Here is a 24,447-nt window from a genome sequence, read left to right as displayed (position 1 = left end):
GTGTCAGAGTGATAGGGAAAGAGAAAGTAAACAGATAATTAAAGGAAATTTTTGTTTAAGTCAATGATAATCTAGGGCAAAAATAAGGGGTGACAACTTCTGATCCCGTTTCCTCATGAGGAAGAAACCACATCCTTAAAATGAGTTGATGAATGTCAACCACCTGGCATATAGCATTGCGAAACATTTACCTACACACAGATGCACATGTATAGATAGATGCTCACAGATACACACTTTCCCCCCCTTAACAACAGTATCTGGGATAATACACCTTGGTATGAAATGAAAGCAGAGGAGAAACAAAATGTTTGTGTAATCAATTACCTTTAATGCAATTATGTCGCAAATAACTGCATTCAAAAAAGGCAAAACCTAAACAATTCTAACATAAAAGAACAAGTCCAGATTCTGGGATAATAGTAGCAGTATTGGCGATAATATAAACAGTAACATGGCTGCCTTGCCCACTTTGAAGGCTAAGTGAGGCTAAGAGATATTAACCCAATGCCAGTGTTAGAAGTTGAATTTAACCAATCATCTTCAGATTCCTTTAAGGGAAATAAAAGATAATGACCAAGACCTTCTTAGAGTCACAAGATTTTATACCTATAATCAACTTTAGGAAACCCTCTGTACTCATCTCCCCATCACTCATGACTGGGGTCCCAGAGGTAAAGGGTTAACCCCAGAGTGGGGTAGTCAGTAAGGAGAGAGCCAGCATAGGGCCCAGGGCAGATTTCCTAGATGACAGCCAAGCGTGCTTCACTCTCAAGTGCCTGCATCCTTCCTCTAGGCAAGCTTTTAGATTTTTTCAGAAACTCAAGGGATGGTATTGACTTCCAGAATTCAATTTCAGTTATTACTTGTCCCTAAAAACTTGCAGTAAGTTGCACTTAGGTCAAATTGAGGACCTATACTGGTGAGGGAGCTCTCTTAAAGTAGAATAGAGAGCTCCCTCTTTGGGAAAGCTACTTCCAATACTGTAATTCACAGTACTAGGAAAATGAACTGGCTAGCCTAAAAGGGGAAAGAGATATTTGTATTGTAATTTCCAGAGTTTGCCTCAGGAACAAAGGCTCCAAATAATTATTTCTGATGAGGGAAGTGGAGAGGCGGGAACGGGCACTCCAAGAGAGAAAGTGGCTAAGGACTGTGTCCAAGCTATTTACACGAAAATGGAGAGAGCCCCAGGACTGTGAAACCGGTGAGGAGAGAGCAGCTGGGCCCAGGGCGAGCATTTGACCACACTCACTGGCCACTCCCTCCCAGCTGTCCGCAGAGCCACATCGAATTGAAACAGCACTGAGAGCAGTTAAGATTCCGACGGCAGGAGTCGCCATGGCAACGGGATTCATCTTGCAGACAAACTCCGCTTCAATTCACTAGGTACTTCTCGAGCCTCAAGAAACTACCAGCTTAATGATAGCAAAACGGTCACGGGTGGCATTTGCTCTCGATGCTCACCTGCGGGTGGAGATGGTCAGGGGGGCAAAGGGAGACGGGGCTGAGGATAATGGAACTTGAATATATCTATTCCTGGGCCCAGAACACCCAACCCCAGGCTGTGAGCAACTTGAGAATAGAGTCCTTAGCAGGGTTTGATCAACGAGTAAGCAAAAGAACAAGGGTGCTAGGAATGGCAAAGGAAATCCAGAGAACTTTATAGAGTTAGCAGGCCTCGTGTACATATCCAATCGGAAGGCAAACGGATCACAAGTAGTTGAATTTTCTGCACCAGTTGGGAAAACGCGATTACCGAGCCCTCCTGCCCTCCAGCGCGCCTTATCATTAGAATATTTGACATCCCCCACGGCTTTCCCACCTCCCACCCCAGGGCTCAGGGCAGACGCCTCACCCCAGCTCAGGTGCTCTTTGTCGAATAAGTGCAAGGAGGACCAAGATGCGCCCTCCTCGGAAGGAAAAGGGGCGGGAGCGCTCTGCGGCGCCTGGAACCCGGTCCGCAGGCGGCGCAGCCTCCCCTCGCCGCTGTCCGCCAACACCCCTCGCTCCTTCCGCAGCGCGGGTTTCCCCTCCTCTCTCTCTTTTGAAACCTTTAGCGTAAACTTTGCCTGAATTACAGTTACTCCATCCCTTTCGAGTAAGTGAGGGTGCCAGGGGTGGTGGGGGTTTCACTCGGAGTCCCTCCTTCCCTGTCGCCACCTCGGAATCCACCAAGTCTCAGGATTCCCCCTCTCGGAGCATCCCCGGCCAACAGCTCCCTACAGCAGCAGTGCCGGCAGCCGCGGCCACGACCCCCAGAAGCCCAGCCCCCGGGGGACTGCAGTAAGGCGGCTGTACCTGGTACCCTGCCGGCTCTCTTGGCATCCGAGTGCCTCTGAAAGAAAGGAGGGAGGGACCCTCATCCTCTGGGGCGCCTTCCTCTGGGCTCGCCTCGCTTTGCGCCGCGCTTGCAGCCATTTTCCCAAATCCAGCTTGGCAGCCGGGAGCTATCTAGGTCCTGTTCCCACCCAGACCCAACCTGAAGGACGGGTTTAATATTTACCTACTGGCTGGGGAGCTCCGAGGAGGCAGCCGGAGGGCGCGCCGCGAAACCAGAGCCCGACCCGAAAAAGGGCGCCCACCCCCCACGCCACCGCGCGGTGCCACTTAATGAATGAATGCGGCGGGCGAGGCGGCACGTCCCCCTTACCTGAGCAGTCCCTGCATGCTGGAAAGGCGGCTCTGCGCTCCGGGTACAATGGGATCCGGTTAAACAGTTTCCTTCACAGCCGCTCGTAGGTTACCAACTCGCAGGTGACATCACCCTCTCCTCCGCTGATAGGATACAATGTGGCGCCCACTGCGCATGGACTTCCCTGTGGGGCCCGCAGACTCCTGGAAGTTGTAGTTCCAATTTCCCAAGAAGAGCCTGGATAGCTACGCCTCTGGGGTTAGCAGAACTACACTTCCCGACGCGATCCTCGGCCACTTTGTCTCCGCCCCTAGTCCCGCCCCCACAGGGACCTGCCCCCTCCCCGCCCTCCAGCCTTGCAGTGTTAGCGGTGGTCGTGCAGGAGCTAAATTGCGGAGAGCGCGGGCGAAAGGAGGGGCACTCTGCGGTCGTGCTCTTTGACTTGACCTCCACTCGACCAGTGGGGGCTCTGAGGGCCCCAAATGCTCCGGGGCTAGTGTTCACTGGCCAGGCAGCTCTGACCAACCCTGCTCTGTTGGCCCCAGCTGGAAACAGAAGATTAAGTCTTTTACTGCCTTTCCTGCGCGTAGCAACTAATTAATAAGACGCATGGGTTTCTGGGTTAAATGCAGTCCTGGAATTCCCCCACGTCCCCGAAGATGAAGCGAAGCCCACCCCGAAGGAGAGAAATAAATCCCCGTGTGCCCCATTTGGTACAATTCACCTTTCCGTCTTCTCTTTCCTTCTCTCATTTAACGGAGTTCGCGGGGAACAGCTTAGTTGGCTGAGCTGACAGAATAACGGAGGCTGTCACTAATAAAAATGCAGTGTAATAGACAAGACAGTCGCCGCAACCCTCCCTCGGGGAGCCTGCTGCTGCTGCTGCCGCTGCTGCTGCTGCTGCTGCAGAGATAATACTATCGCGCAGCCATGCTTTTGTTCTTCCCTGCAGCAGACTTCCCGCTCTGATGGCTTTCAACTCCCAGGAAGACATCTTTTTCTAAAGTTTTAATAAATGGCATATATACGTACACACGTACTTTTAAATCCATAACACTGTACCCTCATTTTCCATACTTTCAACTTCAAATATTTCTAAGTGGCCTAAATAAAACAACGTGCTGTTCAAAGATTGCCCTCGTCTTAACATACCTGTTTATTTAAAAGGTGAGCCAAAAGTGTGTATTAGAATTCTGAGCCTTCAGGAAGATTTGTAAATATGTAAAATATTTTCGTGGCACTTTTAATTGTTCAACGAATGCCAAACATGAAAAATTAACATTGAGAGCCAATTTCAAGCTGTCTTTTAAAATGAAAACAACAACAAAACACCCTCATTGCAGGTAGTTATTCCCGTTGTAAAAGTAGAGTACATTACAACCGCATTTTATGCTGAAGTCAAATGTAAGGATCAGCTCACACCCATTTCCACTAGCAAAACCTCTAGAATACTGTACATCTTGTGAAAAGAAAGTTCACAGTTAAGATTTTAAACAATTCTCCACCTAATTGTTGGTGGAAGTCCTATCACTTATCTTCTTATTTCATTGTGCAACAATAACTTGGGTTCGAGAGAAAAATATTCATGAAACTAGTTGAGGATCTCAGGGGAGAGGAAAACCCTTTATTCTGCTGAGAGAGGTGTTTTAGTGCTGAATTCTGGTTTTCTTTTAACAAGCCTATTGCTTATGTACTAGACACATTTTTCTCCACTAAAGGAAGATAAATTTGAATGTTGCTGTCCTGTTCTGAGCTATTCCATCCATTCCAAATATTGTCTTAAATGGAACACAGACAATACAAATGTTCCATTGGCCATCAGATCAAGAGTACAATCAGTGATATTCTAGTTAATGGGGAGTCTTAGCAGGCTTAATGTATTGCAGTACAGTGTGGAAAAATATTCAGAGAGAAATCTGACCTGGGATGATTCTAAAAGCTCTCCCAGTTTTATAACTCTGTAAAGCTTTTAGATGGAAATATAATCAGTGAGCCTGAATTTTATTTAGTTAGATTGGATGTGGATATTCTCCATAAGGCAGGGGCTTATCCTTAAAGATAAAAGTATATTATTGAGGCACACGGAGGGGTAACTTTATAGGACAAACCAACTTACAGCAAGTTCTCCTGGGTTTTCAGCAGTGAAGAAGAGAATGGAGTCTGCCTGGAAGAAAATACCTTTTCTTTATAGCAATTAATATTATAGGGATGTACCACGTTACATAGTTCATTTCCATATATAAAGGACATCGTGCACAATAGAGTATAAGCACAGGAATGTGGGGATGTGCATGTGTAAGCTGTACTTCCTATGAACTAGATATATAGATAAATATCGAAAGCAAGGCATTGTGTTTGGAAGCATTTTGCTGTAAGTGTAATGGATTTGAACTGATCCCTGCACACTGTTTCACTGGTAACCAGGGGAAACAAAGATGGCTCTTCAGCATTAGAAATGCAGTCTGTGGAACTGGGACCAGAAGCTTAACTCCTAGAAAGGATCCCCCCCACACACACACACACCCTTATTGCATGTGTGTGTGTGTGTGTGTGTGTGTGTATTTATATTTAATTCTTTCTAGGTGACTAAGTAGTCTCATAGCCATCAAAAATACCCACTCTGGCTCTGGCTGGTTTGGCTCAGCAGTTAGAGTGTCAGCCTCACAGACCGAAGGGTTGCAGGTTCAATCCCTGGTCAGGGTCACGCGAGAGGTAACCAATCCATGTGTCTCTCTTTCTCCCTTCCTCCCTTCCACTCTATCTAAAAATCAATGGAAAAATATCCTCAGATGAGGATTAACAAATATATATAATATATGATATATACTCACTCTGTCTATTCATTTATACTCTTTTTTGAAAAATATTTTTTCTTTACTGATTTCAGAGAGAGAGGAAGGCAGAGAGAGAGATAGAAACATCGATGAGAGAGATTTCAGAGAGAGAGGAAGGCAGAGAGAGAGATAGAAACATCGATGAGAGAGAACATCGACTAGCCACCTCCTGCATGCCCCCCACTGGGGATCTGGCCCACAACCTAGGCATGTGTCCTGAGTGGGAATCGAACTGGTGACCTTTGGGTGCATGGGTCGACGTTCAACCACTGAGCCATACTGGCTGGGCTATTCATTTATATTCTCAGCCAATGGTTTTGTTTTTTTTTTTTCACTCTTTCTTCTTCTTCTTTTTTTAATGACTGCTGCTATTCTAGAACGATCTTCTGAAAGACCTTGTCTTATTCCATAGTCCTTGCCTATTAATTAGGAAGCTGTGGAACCGCTGAAAACAGATTTAATTGACCTTCTAGAGGTAGAGGAGGGGGAAAGGCGCCAGAGGGTACTTTGCTGATCTTTCTAAGCAATCTCTTCGTTCTGGTTATAAGGTTTACTCTAGATGTTGGGTTTTAGATAAGGGAGAAACTCAGATATCAACAGAGAAAGAATTTTACATTTGAAGCTTTGCATGTGTTTTCACAAAATAGCTTGATGTTTTGCAACAACTGAAGTTGTGTGCTGAGCCCAGGTTTGGGATCATGCCATTTTACCACTTTTGAGCAATGTGACTTTGCTTATTCTGTGTGGCTTATTCTCTCTGAGTCTTGGTTTCTTTATTTAAAGAATAGGGCTAATAATAAAACCTACTGCACAAGGTTTTTGAGGATTAAATTAGATGAGACATATACAAACACTTTTCAAATAGAAAAGAACTATACAAATGCTAGTTCTTATTATCATTTGCAATTTTCCACTAGAGATTATCTCAGAAATGTCCGCCCTAATTATGGAACAATTTAATAAAAATCTACTTGAATTTTTTTAAATCCCATTTTTAACAAAAAACTATGAGAAATTCTATAGTGTGTACATATTATCTCACTAATTTGTAAATAGGCAAAATGTACTTTGAAGAAAAAATGAGAAATCAGAATTGAACAGTGCTAGTTTTCAGATCCATATTTTGTCCTTCCACAGTGTCCCAACTTGTCCTCAGTGTCACAAGCCACCTTCCCCAAGCTTCTCAGCAGAGAGAGGACTGCTGGGACTGGAGGCAGGAGAGGGAGAAGCCAGGATATTTCTCCACCTCTGCGGGGTTGCACTGGCTGATGTTTCTGGCAGCATCAACAGCATTTCCTCTTGGGACCAGTCTGTTGTGGTTCCAGCTTCTTCAGATCACTCCAGCTTCTGCTAAGGCCACCTTCTCCCTTGGTCCCTCCGTCCCTCCAGCCTAAGGGTGGTGGTAGCTTCCTGCTGTTGCTAATCCCTCCTTGCCTGTTTGTCGTAGACCTCCTATCATCCAGGAGACCAGTTCCCTATAGTATGTTATATCTGTTTTAAATACGCAGAATGGTTTTTGTTTTCATGGTAGAACACTTCACTGATATACTTATGTCTTTGTTTAAGTTCTTTTAGGGGCAGACTACAGAAACTTTCTATGGCCAGTTTATGGGAAAGAAAATATGTAATAGGATTTATTCAAAGACTTGAACAACCCTTAGGCTCCACCTAAGAATGAGACCAACTCTGCAAACCTAAACAGTGGCTGTGTCTGGAACCACTTTCCAGAGCATTGCTCTAATAGCCCTCAGTATCTGTGTCTTTGTTCCAAATTTCAGATTCCTGAGAGAAGCTGATTGCCCTATCTTAAAATAACTCTCTCTGCCTTAATTATCTAGAGCAGTAGTTCTTAACCTGTGGGCCCCAGACCAGTAACATCAGTATCACCTGAGAACTTGTGAGAAATGTAAATGCTTGAGCCCCACCCACAGACCTACTGGAAAAGACACTTTAGGGCTGGGTCCCGAAGTCTGTGTTTTAACAAGTCCTCCAGCTGATGCTGGTGCATGAAAGTTTTGGAACCACTAGTCTGTGGCAAAGATTACAAGATTGTGTGGCTCAGATATGATCAGTCAGGACCTATCCCTGTGTGGGTGAAGTCTTTCCGGAGAGGAAAAAGTTGTGAACTTGGCAGCCACCCCCAAGAGGTGTCTGATAAAGCTGGTAAATCTGTCAGGGTCTTAACAGTAAAATTTGGTTCTTCTTGACAGAGAGGACTTTGTAGCATTCTGAGCTAACCGATCAGTTTAGTCACATACATTCTAAAGCAGTAGAACAGCTGATTAGGAAATAAAGGTGGTATCTAAAAATAAATGATAGCAACCTAAAACTTCTCAAGAATAATAGAAGCAGAAAATGTGGAGTGCTTCCCAAATTATGTGGAAGCCCTGATGCTCCCTCTGGTTTTGAAGACTGAAGTCTTGCCCCCAGGAATACCTTCCCATCGCTCTTGATCAGAAATTCTCCAGTGAAGACTCCGCTCACCTTCCATTAGTGAAAATTCCCTGGCCGTACATGTTAGACAAACCATCCCATGTGAGCTTTCAAAAGCTCACTACTAAGTGTGTCACACGATTTTAATTTTCTTTTTCTTTTTAAACGTCAAATTTCTGTATGGGCTCTTTTACACTGACATGGGCAATCCACATGTGGCAAAACTTCGTAAAAAATAGGCTGGGTGTTCTGTGGTGAGAAAGAATTCTGTGGACTTTTTCTGTAACTTTCCTCACTGGGAATCACCCTGGCAGATATATTCTCCTCTGAGGCTGAAATATTGCCGCGCGTGGGATTTATGGGCGAGCCTTGTTTCACAGCAGGTTGTGTTAGCATTCAGACCCTGGATTTGGAAATTAGGGACGACTTTAGTCCTGCATTACATGAGAACCTTGTGATGGGGAATTTCTCATGGAAAGCCACACTTGAATGCAATATGTCATGGCCTATTATCTTTGTGAGAGTATTTTCTCTTCACCAAGCTGTGATTGTAACCTTTTCTCTCGGGTTGTCTCTGCCCTCTCCCTATGTCTCAAACTCCTAGAATAATATTTTGGGTTGTCAGAAGACTAGCCACCCCATTCAAATGGAAAAGGAGATATTGGAATGCTTTATTCTGGCTTTGCTTTCCAGCAAGTGACAGGTTCTCTTCTCTGGGATTGATGTTATTGTTTTAGGAAATTATACTCATTTAAATCTAAACATAGTTAAATCAAGTAAAATATAAGCCCGTTACTTTTCACTCATGTGTGACAGTGACTCTGAATAACAAGGTCATCCCCTCTTGACTTTGCCTGTGTGTTAGCCATGCTGGAAGCCATACCACCTCTGGCTACACGCCCACTAGAATTTGCAAGCTGAGTGGCATTGAATAAGGTCAGTGCTAGGATGGGAACCTCCAAGGAAAACCCAGATGTCTCTAAGATAAATATATGATTTTAAATAAATGTAGCAGATCTCAACAGCCATCATTTTCAGGAAGCCTTTTCACTCTGCATGTCCCTACTTCAAACGTGCAAGGCGGATCCACGTCACCGAAATGTAGCAGCCCCATGACACTGCCACACAAAAACCATTGCTAGATTTTGGAAATTTTGTGAGCCAGCTACTCAACATAGTTCCTGTTACACATTATATAAACTTGCAGTTAAGTGAGTTATATTAAAAACAAAAGTGATTACTCAAAACTCATCCCTTATTCATCATTTCTACATTTTACTATTACCTATGATCTTGAGATTCATGGTGTGCCACTGTTCATCTCTTCCCAACTCCATGGTCAGTGACATCACATTGGCAGTCAAAATCAATAATGGTGGGGGCTGTCCCATCATGGAAGCCTGTAAATGCTACAGGTTCGGCTTCCCCCACAGATCCGGTTGTTGAACACCCACTGGCATGGTCCCTCCCCTGCACCTGTACCAGGAGAGAAGAGCCCTGCTCCCAGTGCTCTGCAATGCTCTGTCCTTGCCTCTCGTGACCTCATTCTGCCGGTGGGTTCTAGAAATGGAGCACGTGTGTCATATTACTAAATTTGGGCAGAAGTGTGGCTTCGGACCCTGAGCCCTGTTCCCTATTTGCTTCAGGGAGCTGAGCATGTCCCCTCAAACAGGAAAGAAGAACTTGGTGATAGGTTTAGCAGGAGGGGAGTGGTTTTGAACCGGGAAGAGGAGGAAGTCTGCAGGCATCAGATGGGATGCAGAAGAGTTCTGGAGTAACCGCGCCAGCACGGAGGCTGCCCCGAGGCTGCAAAATAATGATAAGAATAATCTCACAAAGACGGTGTGGAGAGTGGCTTATGAAATGAATTTTTTTTTTCATTAAAAAGGACTGTTCTTCATTCTGGGATCGTAGGTTAATTATCTCAAGAATAATAACCACTTTATTAGAAGCAGAAAGCTGTTATTTAAACTATATTTATGGGTGGTTTACATCTTAAGAATGATTTTGTTCCAAAAGCTCATTTTACACCCATTTCACATGCTTGCATTAGAGAATACTTGTTTTTTTCTTTAAAAACAACAACAAAAACCCCAAACAAACAAAAAGATGAATGTTAGAAATGGTGATCAGGTTCCCAGGGTGGAGCAAAAATGCAACTGCACCCTAGAGTAGAGCAGTCATAGCATTAATCATATTAGCCTGCGTCTAAATGGTGGGGGGAGGTGGCAGGAAGAAAGAAGAGCAGAAGAGAGGAAAGACCATTACTTTTCCTTCCCCTGAGCCAATAGACGGTGCCCTAGAAAGATCTAAATGGGTGAAGTGTGTCCTCATCTGTCCCCTCACCTCTCTTTATGCCCCACTCTCTCAGTATCTGGTCCCTCTCACCGGGCTCCCCCCCCCCGTGGCACCTGTGTTCTCCACAGGCACCTTCACAGGCCCGTCTGAATCCCTAAAGTGTCCCAAGCTCCAGAAAGCACTTGCTCTCTCCTCCTCTCAGTCGTAGCTCCTCCATCCATTTCTCCAACACAGCTGGTTTCAGGTGTCATTACACACGTTTACACGGATGTGCGAATAACTCATAGTCCCTACTTTTCTAGAATCATTTAAATTTTTTAGAAAGGAATCTGGCAAATACAAATTACCACCAATTGGCAGTATAGTGTGACATTTAGAAAACAAATAATATGAAAAACCAAGTCCGGCCGGTGTGGCTCAGTGGTTGAGCATCGACCCATGCACCAAGAGGTCACCAGTTCGATTCCTGGTCAGAGCACATGCCCAGGTTGTGGGCCAAATCCCCAGTGGAGGACATGCAGGAGGTGGCCAATCAATGTTCTCTTTCACTGATGTTTCTATCTCTCTCTCCCTCTCACTTCCTCTCTCTCTAAAATCAATAAAGAAAAAGAAATTAAAGAAAAATTTAAAAAAGAAAAAGAAAAACCAAGACAGAGGAAGAGATGGGGAAGAGCATCCAATGGGAAGGAGTGGGGCAGATCCCACAGAAGGACGCTGCAACCAAGTTGCTTAATCCTTTAAAATGTGTCTGTGATTTTCACAAACTCCTCCCTCTGACCCACAGATTTTCCTGATCTGGACAAAACTGGATTTAAATTAATCCTTGTTTTGGTCATTGCCCACTGGTACAAGCAGCCCAAGAATAACAAATGTTTGAAAATTAAACATTGCAATCCTTTATATTTTTTTCAGATTCATACTTGAAAAGCTCTCCATTTCCCATGAGGGGTTGTTGTAGGAACTGCGGAGCTTCCAGCCTCGAAGGGGGATGGCGTGAGGCAGTGTGTGAGCAGGTGTGTGCTGAAGTAGCTTGAAGATGTATGCATGCATGCACAACTATTTATCGTTGTGTAAGAAATGCTCAGTGTGTAATTAAACACACAAAGAGCACAACCAATTCTAGCTTTGCCCAGTTTAGGAGACATGTCTTAGCTCTAACATCTAAACTCACATCTAAAATTCCTCTGTCCAGCCATTCCCTTCTCAGACCAAGGTCTTCCTGCTATGATTACTAGATGTATATTCTGTTTACAATCCTAATCTCTTTGCTCCTTTCCCCCCTCATTACTTCCTATGCTTTGCACAAAACAAAACGTGTTTTCTGGTGCTTCAATTGCCTTTGTTCTATTGTTCAGAGCTAACCACGACTCTCTATTATCATCTCTCAATCAGCCTTTGCTCATTAGCAATAAATATTCAGCAATTAGCTATAGTTGTTCATCGACACACCCGAACACTACTGAACAGCCACAGACGTTAATGAACTACCAAGAGGTGTGAACAAGGAAGGGAGCCTGCTCGGATCAGACGAATCGTGGTCATTGTTGGTTGCATCTTTATCTTGCATTCGTAGTGGGTGAGGATCCAGGCACAACTCAGAACACAAGGCCCCTGACCTTGAGGAACTGAGAGATTTAAAAAAATAAAATAAAAGCAAGGATGCTTCTCTCAATTCACCACAGGGAACTTCACCAGAGAAAGGGGAAGAAATCTCAGCGACTTGAGTGAAGGTCAGAGAGAAACATTTTTGAAATGAAAACTGTGCTTCTGTTTAGGCTAGGCAGAAAGGCGACAGACTAACCATTTGTCACACAGTTTTTGCTAGGCAGCATCTGCTTACCTCTTTGTTCTAGAGAGCTGCTGTCTGATAGAGACATAGTACAAGCCACATGTGTACTTTAAGGTGTTCTAGAAGAAAGTACAGAGACAGGTTATATCGATTTTAACCAACTATATCCAAATATCTTTTCAGCATGTAATAAAAAATTATCAACTAGATAGTTGACATTCTTGATTTCACACTGTCTTCAAAATCGATGTGTATTTCACATCTGGATTCAGACTAGCCACAAATTCAAGTGCTCAGTAGCCACACGTGGCCAGTGGCTACGGAGGGGACCCTGCAGGTCTAGAACACTCCACCTCAGAGGGTGCTCCGTGTGCACCGAAGCTCATGTTTACTGAGGAGGGGACACTGGCTTTCTTGTTCTCTCGCCACCTCCTATAGTCAGAAACTGCTTGGGGGCAGGGAAAGGATAAGGCAAATCATGTTTAAAGGTTTCCAAGGAGCAGTTTAGCCATGCTCGTTATCAACCTGAGGTCCTGAGGAACAGAAGAGAGTCCTCTGTGATGTGCCAGGAGCATTCCTTGCCTCCTAGGAGTTTATCTCTCTTTGCAAGCTCCTCACCTACGCGATAGGCCTGGCCCTGTGGTCTGGATGGGCAGGAATTCCTGGACTCGCTCTCTTCCTCTCAGGCTACCTAAAGATAATGCACACTGGAAGAGTTCCTTCTGTCTCTGGCACTCTTTGAAACGCCAAGGCCCTGTCTGGGAGGGAGTGTAACTGATAGCAGGAGCAGCGTCCACCCCTCGGTGTTTGGCCTTTTCGAAGGGAGTTCAAGGGCTCTATTGTGCCATCCTCCCTGCACTGTCAGGATTAGCACTTGGATGAAGAATCCACCTCTGGACCATCACGGTGATTTGGTGGTCAGCCTCTGCCCAAGGCTTTTGAATTTTAGCATGCATAAGAACCTCCGAGGGTCTTAGAGGGTCAGGCCTGTGTGGAGCTTCTTGTTTAACAAGCGCTCCAGGTCATTCTGAGTCAGGGGGCTTGACTGTCTACAGTTTAGAAATACTGCCAGGCACTGGAACCCAGGTTCTTTTACATGGAGCTCATTGCTGCATGTGTCCTTAGCTGTCCCACATTAGGAGGTAACACAATAAATCACTTGCATTTTTTAAACTATGTTTTTATTTATTTTAAAGAGAGAGGATGGGAGAGGGAGAGAGAAATATCAATCAGCTGCCTCCTGCACACCCCATACTGGGGATTGAGCCCACAATCCGGGCCTGTGCCCTGACCGGGAATCAAACCGGCAACCTCTCGGGAATGTGGGAAAATGCACAGCCAATGAAGCCACACCAGCCAGGGTTGCATTCTCATATGAAATTATAGTTGAAATCCTTTTGGCCCATCATAAAGTTTCCCTTGGCAGCATGAAATCCTGAGTGTCTATTGGCATAAGGATCTGCTAGACAGGGTTTTTTTTAGAAAAAAGATAAAAGAGATATATATAAGCTAAATAAAAATCAAAGCTGGCCTGGTAGCATGGTTGGTTAGAGTGTCCATCTAATACATCAAGGTTTTGGGTTTGATCACCGGTCAGGGAAAATATAAGATTCAACCAATGAATGCATAAATGACTGGAACAAATCCATGTTCTCTCTCTCTCTCTCTCTCTTTCTCTCTCTCTCTCTCAAAAAACAATAAAAAATAAAATAAAAATAAAACTTTAAAAAATTGAATAACGTGATACTAGATTTGCCATTAACTTACTTTCTTCCTTATCCTTGCTAGACTTTTTTTTTCTTTTTATCCATTTTATTATTTAATCAGTAAGGCTTTCTTTAGATAAGTGAGAAAATACAGATAAATGAAAAGGAAGTTACCTGCAGATCTATCATTCGGAAATATTAGCTTCTTTTTAACAAAATGGATTCCTAACATATATTCTGCTTGCCAGACTTTTTTAAAAATATATGTTTTTATTGATTTTTGAGAGTGAGAGAGAGGAACATCCATGTGAGAGAAACATCAGCTGACTCCCACACGCCCCCTACTGGGGATCGAGCCTGTAACTCAGGCACGTGCCCTGACTAGGAATCGAACTGGGACCTCTCAGTCCATGGGAAGATGCTCAATCCACTGAGCCACGCTGGCCTGGCAGCACCAGCCTTTAAAAAAATTTTTATTTGATCTTTAAACATGTCTTTATCCATATTATTACTGTTTTCAATTATAGTTTCTTCCACGATATACCATAATTTCATTAAGCCTCTATATTGGAACTTATACTTTTTTTTTTTTTTTTTTAGTGGACTTTATATTTTAAAGCAGTTTTAGGTTCACAGGAAAATTGAGAGGAAGGTTCAGAGATTTCTCTTATACGCCCTGCCCTCACACATGCGTAGCCTTCCCCGTTATCAACATCCCTCACCAGAGTGGTACATTTGTTACAGTTGATGAACCTACACTGACACATCATTATCCTCTAAGTTCATAGTTTACACCAGGGTTCACATTTGGCTTTGTGCATTCTATAGATTTGAACAAATGTATAATGACCTGTAGCCACTATTATGGTACCACCACAGAGTAGTTCCACAGTCCTAAAAATCCTCTGTGCTCCTCCTGTTCATCCTTCCCTCCCTCAACTCCTAGCAACCACTGATCTTTTTACTGTCTCCATAGTACTGATTTTTCCAGAATGTCGTGTAATTGGAATCACACACTATGTAGCCTTTCAGATTTTTTCTTTTCTTTCTTCCCCCTCCCCTTGACCTCCCTGCCTCTGCCCTGTCCTCCTCCGCCCTCTTTTTAACAAAGCTATCATAAAAATTCTTTATGTACATCTCTTTTGGGAAAGATCTTGAATTTTTAATAAATAAAAATGTCGAAAGCAGAAACTAATACCCATTTCCCATTACTCAGAATTAACTACTATAAATGTTTCAACACATTATTTCCCAGCCTTTCCATACATATACATTTTTTTTTTTAAGTATACAAATATTCTTTTTTTTAAAAAATGAGACTGTTCCAGATAAAAATTCCCTTTGGCTATATCATCTTCCACTCTGTTCCCCTCCTTCCTCTGCAGAGGAGATAACTATGATGAGTTGGGTTCATACTGTAATCCATGTTTATACATACATATATAATATATATATTAAAAACATTTAGTAATGTCTTGTGTTTTTAAAATAAATAATATTATTCTGCAGTTTGCTTTTCTCATTCACCAATATATGTTTTTGACATCTTCCCCCATGTTGTTACACATAAATCTAACTTATTCCTCCATATTATGACTTTACTGTCTCTTATGTATCTGTTCCCTACATAAGGAAATTTAGGCTGTACCCCTCTTTTTTCTCATCTATTACAAATAGTATATGAACATTCATGTACTTGTGTGTCTCTCTTTGTGGATGTGTATCTTTTTCTCTAGGTTAGATGCTGAAAAATACAACCATTGGGTCACAGAGTAAGCATGGTATTTTCTTAAATAGTGTCAAATTTGTCTTCCAAAGTGAGTATACCAAGTTAGCTTCCTACAAGCAATACATATCTATATTTTTAGGACCTTGACAATGCTTGACATTGGAAAAAAATTTTAATTTTGACAGCCTCATGGATGAACAACAATATGTGTGTGTGTGTGTGTGTGTGTGTATTTTAAATATATATTTTTAATTTTTCCCAAACAGTAACATTTTAATTTGAGTTTCTCAGGTTAGTATTGAGGTTAAGGATCTTTTCAATGTTTATTAGCTAAATATAAATATATTTACAATTATCTAATTATATTCTCAGAAAAAAAATTCTATCTGGTCAAAGGCTGTATTTCAGGGCTTTCAGAACATATTTTGAAATTATCATCTAAAAATTTTGAAACTATTTATATTCTTTTCAAAACCATGATAACATATCGATTTCCTACACTCTCACAAAACTCTGGATTATTCATTTTATTTTATTTTGGATTATTCATTTTAAGATTTGCTAATCAGAAAAGCAAAAAGTGTATCTTGTTTTAATTTTTTTGATTACTGTCAAGGTTAAACATATATAGCTTTAAATGCATTCATATTTCTTCTTCTATAGATTGCAGTTTATGACTTTCAACCAACTTTTATATTGGAGTATCTTTTTCTCATTAACCTATTGTCATATAATTTACAATATCTTGCCAGTTTGACATCCCTCTTAACTTTGTTTATGGTAATTTAGCTATTGCACATATTTTTTAAATTTCAAGCATTTAAATATTTCTATGATATTTTCTACTTTCTCTTTGAAATAATAACTTGCATTTCTTATCTCAAAATGCATGTTCATTATGAAAAATTATTAAAATATAAATAAATTAAAAGAAATAAGTAAAACCCATATCATTTTACCACCTAGAAATAAGTATTATTAATATTTTAAAGTATATCCCCACATTTACATGCATATATAATATTCACATACTTAAAAAATAGAAGCATATAGAATATACCTTTGTAATTTAAAAAAGTTTAAATGACATAAAATGTTCTTATGAATCATCCATTATAATGCTATATAGTATTTATTACCTTTGAGGATGTACCATCATTTATTTAGCCAATCTCCTATTTTTGAATACAGTATTTAGATTGTTTTCAAATATGACTACTTTCTAAAGAGAATCTGTTTGGTTCTTGTATGGGACAAGCAATCCTTCACACAGTCTCTTTCCAAGGGGGAAAAGTGTACTCTTTCAACAAATGTCCATTTATTCCAAGACTGAAGGTGCATATCATCCTGATGTATGGGATTATTACATTTCCTTCTCTACACACTAAGGCTTGCTCCCGGAAATCCTAATTAGTGAGGGAGATGTGTGGGCCATAGCATTTTCTGCACCCTCTCAAGGCCCTCAGCTAGCAGGGCGATGGGAGTCTAGCTGCCTGGTGCCCTACAGAAACCTGCCCTGCTCACCTGTGAGAGGTGGCCCTGCGTAGGCCAGCCCACAGTCTTATTTAAAACAGGTGCGATTTACAACTTTCCAGTAATCTTGCTGAGCATGTGATTCAGGGAGAATGTTCTAGGTTAGTGGTTCTCCAACTCTGGCACCCATCAGGTCACCGGAAGACGCTTGTTAAAATACAGATTGCTGGGCCCATGCTCATCATTCCTGATTCCATCGGACTGTGAGGGAGCCTGGGGATTTGCATTTCTGACAAGCCTCCAGGTGATGCACAGGCTGCTGGCCTGGGGACCACACTTTGAGAACCAGTTTTAGGCTCTCTCCCTCCAAACCATCACCGGGCAGTCACTTCCCTACGTGCGCCCTGTTGGTGGTTTCCTCCTGTCTACAGGGCAGAGTCCAGACTGCTTGGCAAGGCGCATGGGTCTTTCACGGTCTGGCCTTGCGCTGCTTCCTCTCCAGACTCCCTCTTCACACTTGGCCCGGCTGGCTCTCCGCCCCAGGAAGCTGACCTGCGTGGACTATGTCAACAGGTCCTGTGCTCGTGCCTTCTGGGTCGGCTGACAGAAGGCTGGAGGGTGGGAAGACAGAGAAGTCACAGTACTTTCCCTCCTAGTCTCCTTTCCGCCAAGGTTTGGCAGTGGCTGCATTCCTCCACCTCAGGTCCAAATTGATTGGGTTCTTTCCCAGCGCTGTCGTTTTCAATGAGCTCTGGTCATTTCCCCTCCATCAGACCCTTACGCCCAGGGATCAGGTCCCAGGAGAGTGTCACCATCCTATTTGGGTTCTCTTAACTCTGCCACACCTCTGGGAACAATCTCTCCCTCACGTTCTCCTTATCCTCTTTGGATCACTCCTCTCCCTCCTGCTGAGACCGGCTGATTCAGACCTTTGTTTTATTTTCCAGCCTCGATTCCCACTAACCTCGTCCTAGGTGTGCACCGGCCACACATTCCCAAATACCGTGTGGTTCACAATTCCTAGCTTTTCCCTCTCGCCGAAATGCCCTTCCCCTTCCTCTTTGTGGCAAACTACTCCTCGTCCTTTAATCGTAGATCAAATGTTATTTTCTTCATAGTTTCCCCCTTCTCATTACTCCATAGTTCTGGGACTCTTCAAAACCAGTGAGATATATTGCACATTTATTTATTTATTTATTTATTTATTTATTTATTTATTTTATTTTTTATTTTTTTCCTCACCCGAGGACATTTTTGCATTTTTTGTTCAGACAGAGCGGGAGGGAGAGAGAGGAAGAGAGAGAGAGAGAAACATCTATGTGAAGGGACACATCGAGTGGTTGCCACCCGCACGACTAACCAGGGCCGGGGACAAACTGCAACCGAGGTACGTGCCCTTAGCGGGAACCGAACCCGGGTCTCTCTGTACCACAGGCCGACGCTCTAACCGCTGAGCCAAACCAGCCAGGGCCTATATTCCACATTTAAAATGGACAGTTCCGTGGCTTTTAGAATATTTCCAGTTATATGACCATCACAGCAATGGTTTTAGAACATTTCGTTACCCCTAAAAGAATCCCTGTACCCATTAGCAGTCACCTCCTGATTCCTCTCAGCCCCTGGCAGCCCCTAATCTACTTTCTTTCTCTATGATTTTGCCTATTTTGGACATTTCACATAAATGGAATCATACAATATATGGTCTTTTTTGACTGTCTTCTTTCACTAAGTATAATGTTGTTGTTGTTTTATAGTATTTTTTTTCTTTATCAATTTTAGAGAAAGAGGAAGGGAGAGGGAGAGAGAGATAGAAACATTGATGAGAGAGAACATTGATTGGCCGCCTCCCACATGCCTGATGTGGGGATCAGGCCCACAAACTGAGCATGTGCCCTGATCGGGAATCGAACCAGGGATCTCTGGGTGCATGGGTCGATACTCAACCACTGAGCCACACCAGCCAGGCAGTATAATAATGTATTTAAGGTTTATTCTTGTTATAGCATAAAGCAGTACTTCATTCCTTTTTTTGGCCAAATAATATTCCCTTATATAAATATGCCACATTTTGTTTTCCATTAATCAGTTGATGGACATTTGGGTTGTATCCACTTTTTGGCTACGATGAACAATGCTGGTATAAACATTCACCTACAAGTTTTTGTGCAGACATATATTTTATATAGTAACTTTATGTTGAACATTTTCAGGAACTACCAAAATGTTTTCCAAAGTGGTAGTGTATTCCTAACAGCAGTGAACGAAAGTCTACATTTTTCTACATCCTTCCCAACAGTTGTAATTATGTGTATTTTTAATTATACCATCCTAGTTTCTGTGATGAGACAACTCACTGTGACTTTTATTTGCATTTTCCCAATGAATAAGCATGACGAGCATTTTCTCACACACTTCTCAGCAATTTGTCTGTCTTTTTTGGAGAAACATCTATTCTTTACATACTCTTGATACAGGTCTTATCAGAGATATGATTTGCAGGTATTTGCTCCCATTGTGTTGTTGTTTCTTCACTTTCTTGATGCTGTCCTCTGAAAGCACATTTTTAATGTTTGAAGTCTAACACTTAGTTTTTCTTTGGTTGCTTGTGCTTTTGTTGCTATATCTAAGAAACAATTGCTTAATCCAGGTAATGAAGACTTATTTCTACATATTTTTTCCTAGTTATATAGTTCGCTCTTACAGTTAGATGATGATCTAGTTTTGTTCATTTCCGTGTCTGGTGAGAGGTAGAGATCTAATTTTGTTCTTTTACATGTAAATATACAGTTGCCCCAGTATCATTTGTTGAAGACTGTTCTTTCCCCTATTGAATTTTCTTGGCATCCTTTTTAAAAATCAACTAAGGCCTGGCCAGGTGGCTCAGTTTGTTGGAGCATTGTCCTGTACACCAAAAAGATTGTGGTTTTGATTCCTGGTCAGGGCACATACCTAGGTTGCAGTTTCAATCCTTGGTTGGGGCACATAGTACAGGAAGGCAACTGGTCCATGTTTCTATCTCACATTGATGTTTTTCTCTCTCTCTCTCTCTCTCTCTCTTTCTCTCTCTCTCTCTCAACTTCCTCTCTCTCTCAAATCAATAAAATCATATCCTTGGGGGAAATTTTTAAAAAATCAATTGAACATAAAGGTGAGGGCTCCTGGTACTTTTTTACATATAACTTTACTATACCACTTACCACACTGACTAACTTACTAGAATTTAAGCTTCCTGGGTCTAGGAATTGGTCATGCTTGATGATGTAGGTAGAGCATAATGCCCAACACAAAACAGTACTCAATGTGTACTCCAGTATTTAGATACATCTTGATGTTTTCTTCTGCTAAAATGCAAATAATCTCTGGAAAAGAACATTATTAAGTCCTTACCACGGAATAGTTAATCAGATTAGAGGATAACTGAAATTCTAGGGAAGGAGACACAGGACAGGTGGGTTTTGTTGGAAACATTAGGGGAAGAGAAAATCTTCAGCATTGGTCTTGTCTGGCTAAGGGAATACCTTGGGTGACTGGAAATGCACATCTTGGTGTTGGATCCTTGAAAGGGGCTGAGAAAAAATATAAGTTAGAATGTAATAAGAAGAAGCTGAAGAAGAATTCATGTAAGTAACAATTTTGGTAAGGGCAGCCCACTTTTTGGGAAGGCAAAAATAAAAAAAAATCTTGTCAGAGGTGATTTGGATATTTGGTTAAAGTGAGATCGTGGGTGTTTGTGAAAAAGCACCTACCTGGTTACTAATCAAAGTGCCAATAAAACATTTAAACATGAACATAGAAACAACACAATTAAAAGGACAACACATAGTTCTATCAGAACTGAGGAACATTTTGGGCAGAGCCTTGACTAATAAAGGACATGATAAAGTCAATATGGAGTACAGGAAACTTTTCTGGTAAGGCACAGAATTTTTAAAAAATATGTTTTTATTGATTTTTTGTTGTTTTGTTTAGAGAGAGGAAGAGAGAGAGAGAGAGAAACATTGATGTGAAAGAGAAGCATCTACTAGCTGCTTCCTGCACACCCCTAACTGGGGACTGAGCCCGCAAATGGGACATGTGCCCTGACCAGGAACCAAACGGGGACCTCTCAGTCCATGGGATGACACTCAATATACTACTCCACACTGGCCCGGCAAGGCACAGAATTTTTGCTATCTAGGCAGATTATACTTAAAGAAAAGAATAAACACTTTATGTTGTAGGCAAAAGCATTAATCAGTAAACAAACAAACAAAAAAGTAAAGCCATCAAAACTGAGCATATATTATTAAGATTTTTAATATACTTCATCGCTTCTTTTCCAATTCAGCCATTAAAAAACTAAGGCAACTCAAATTACTTTGCATGTTTTTTCTTTCATATTAATTTCATCAGTCCTTGTCTCACTGTAAATGTGTGGTACTTGGAGTTCTTTTCTGAACCAGTTGTAATATCCTACTGTTTCTCTCATTAGCGAGTTAAATAAAACTTTTCAAATGTGTTTATTTTATATTTGTATGAGTCATTAATTTATTCTCTTGTAAAAATAACTCTTTAACACATGAGGCACTGGGAACACAGTGTCACCACTTTCTGCCGCAGGATTTTGTGACTAACAGTACTCACTCATGGGACAGGAGACAGCAGTGTTCCCCTCTAGACTGAAGAGTAGTAATTCATTCTTTTACTTCTCAGCAATGCCTTCATCCTTAGGGTATCCGCAGTTATCGCCCAGTCAGCTGGTTTGTATTAGAAATACCTGTAGTGTGTAGACTTTGATGAAGAAAATAAAAAATCAGTAATATAGTAACACGTTTCAGTTTTACTCATCTTAAAAATCAGAATGTTTTGCCCTGGCAGGTGTGGCTCAATGGTTAGAGTGTCAGCCAGCACACCAAAGGGTCTTAGGTTTGATTCCAGTCAAGGGCACGTGCCTGGGTTGCAAATTAGATCCCTGGCTCCTGTTGGGATGTGTGTGGGAGGCAACCAATCAATGTGTCTCTCTCACATCAATGTTTCTTTCTCTCTCTCTTTTTTTCCCCTTCTTCCTCCCTCCCTTCCACTCTCTCTAAAAATCAATGGAAAGAATATCCTCAGATGAGGATTAACAATAACAAAAAAAATCAGAATGTTTGTTTTTATCTCCTTTGTTTTCTTCTCTACATATCAATTACAGATCAAATCTTGATATTACTTTTAAGATTTTCATTTCCAAGAGCTTTTTGTTGTTGTCCATTAATTTTTTATAGCATTCTGTTCTTGTTTCATGGGTATAATATCTTCCCCAATCTCAATGATTATATTAATAATAATCTTTTAAATAGAGTTCTTGAGTTATTTTTATTTTTGGAAGTGGTTTTGGTGTTCCATCTGCCCCAGTACTTTTCTGTAGCCCTGTACAACTCTACATAGACTGGGGACAAGTCTGGCTCCCAGTCCTGGCACAGACATATACAACAAGTATTTGTGGAAAGAATGAACATATGAATGCCCACCTCCAACATGCGTTTATATTCATTACTTATTAAAAAAAAATTTTTTTTTTTATTAATCCTTACCTGATTTTTAGATAGAGTGGGAGGGAGAGAGAGAGAAGGATCGATGTGAGAGAGACACACCTATTGGTTGCCTCCCACACACTGACCAGAGCCAGGGATTGAACTGCACTTATGCGCTTGACTGGAATCAAACCCATGACTCTTCGGTCTGTAGGCTGACGCTCTAACCGCTGAGCCAGACTAACCAGGGCTGCATTACTTCTTTTTATCCTTATAATAACTCTATGCCATTCTGATTTTTTTTATGGTTCTTTTTTAATTGTGAAAATGTTGGAAGACCAACAACTGATAAAATATTGAGTAAATGAAGGTATTCAGCAAGAGAACAGTTTTCCTATTGCTGCATAGGTTTGAAGCAGAGTAAATGGCGGGGGAGTGAGACTGATGGATGAGGGGGAAGGCCTAACATGTACCTGGCACTGTGCTAAGTAAGCACTTTGTATATTTTGTTATTTCTCAAAATAATCCATTGATTTATAGACAGTAAGTTGAGGCTCAGAGACATTAAGAAATTTGGCCAAGATCACACAACTATATTTAAAAATAGATCTCTCTGGTTCCCCTAAGCCTATGTTCTGGGGTGTCTCCAGGGGATCAAGACAGATTGGGTGTTGGCTTTGGTGGGACTTCTGGTACACTGATGGGACAAGCCTCTTCCCAGCCCATCTAACTGCCTTATATGTCTCCCTTGAATGTCTGAACTTCTCAAGCCATAATACTTTATAAAAGTCAGTTCTGTATTTACCAGCATGATTCTTAGCTATGGCAATCGATAAGACATACCCTTTTTTCGCTAATGGGTGCATTATGTGGCATCTGTCCCTTTGCATTAAGAAATCACATTATACTTGTCTGCCAATGGACTGAAATAAAAATCACTTTCAACAGCTTTACCTCTTTAACAGCTGCTGCTTTTCTTTGAGCTTAGCAAGAAAGGGACCAATAAGATGAACAGAAGGGGACTCCTCGTTCCCTTGCCTTGCCTACCCCTTCCATGGGCTCTGACCATGGATCCAAACTAAGGCAGCTTTTCAGGCCTAAATGTCATGGGCAGCACTTCAGGCATACAAGAAAGTTCTACAACTCTTTCCCACAAGCCATTTCTCCACTTCACAGTGTCAGAGATATGACTGAACCCAAGGGCTTGAGGGAATGGAGCATTTATGTTATGGGTCATAATTTTTAATATTTTTTATCCTAGGATTATTGGATTTAGGTCCAACCTGATTTGGGTAGGTTCAAGGCCAGATTACATAATTATAATATTCATTAGCAAAGCCATATTGGGTAATACATGAAATATATATATATTATATATATATATATATAATTCTTTGTTTCTCAAGCCATTAATCATCTAACCTTTCCCTCAGGCATGAGACAGGGCTTTATTTGTATGCTTCTTAAGAGTATTCTTCTGTCTGGCTGGTGTGGCTCAGTGGTTGAGCATCGACCCATGCACCAAGAGGTCGCTGGTTCAATTCCTGGTCAGGACACATGCCCAAGTTGTGGGCCTGATCCCCAGTGAGGGGCATACAGGAGGCGGCCAATCGATGTTCTCTCTTATCAATGTTTCTATCTCTCTCTTCCTCTCACGTCCTCTCTCTCTAAAATCAATAAAGAAAAAAAAAATTTTTAAAAAAGAGTATTCTTCCAACAGACTAAGTCATGTAAGCTAAAGTATATTCATTCTCTTTTCGATTTGTGGATCTGATCCACCATAAAGCATTCTGACTACATCAAAAAAAAAAAAAAAAAGCAACTGTGTAAAAAGCAAATATTATTAATGTAATACTTCCCCTGAACACATTTGCCAACCAAAATATTAAGTGTCCTTTAAAGAAATGCTTGGAAATTCTTAGTTTGTCATTTAGTTAAGGGTTTATATGTGTAAAAATATCCCAGCCAAGGTTAATGTGCCTTCAATGTCACATCATATGGAGTCTTCCAAAAAGAATATTCGGGCCTGCAATTCCCCCAGTTTGGGAATTTTTT

The 24,447-nt window shown here is 41.7% G+C and overlaps 1 protein-coding gene across 3 annotated transcripts in view; it reads right to left on the bottom strand.

The window, feature by feature from the left end:
* DAAM1 (dishevelled associated activator of morphogenesis 1) overlaps positions 1–2,876 on the bottom strand; it is a 154,593-nt gene extending 151,717 nt beyond the window's left edge. For 2 of the 3 annotated variants that reach the window (XM_036260282.1, XM_036260292.1), the window contains exon 1: positions 2,654–2,876. Coding sequence is in view for 1 of the 3 variants with exons in the window: in XM_036260269.1 (XP_036116162.1) it covers positions 2,302–2,421 (120 nt within the window). In the remaining 2 variants the exon portion in view is untranslated. Of the gene's footprint in view, positions 1–2,301; positions 2,451–2,653 lie in introns of those variants that run through there. The other variant, XM_036260269.1, reaches the window with a different exon arrangement.
* Between the last annotated feature and the right edge of the window lie 21,571 nt (positions 2,877–24,447).

Source organism: Molossus molossus, unplaced genomic scaffold (genome assembly GCF_014108415.1).
Source record: "Molossus molossus isolate mMolMol1 unplaced genomic scaffold, mMolMol1.p scaffold_m16_p_1, whole genome shotgun sequence".
Classification (NCBI taxonomy): Eukaryota; Metazoa; Chordata; class Mammalia; order Chiroptera; family Molossidae; genus Molossus; species Molossus molossus.
The sequence above is the reverse complement of the archived record's forward strand: the minus strand, read 5'-3'. Positions and strand labels throughout refer to the sequence as shown.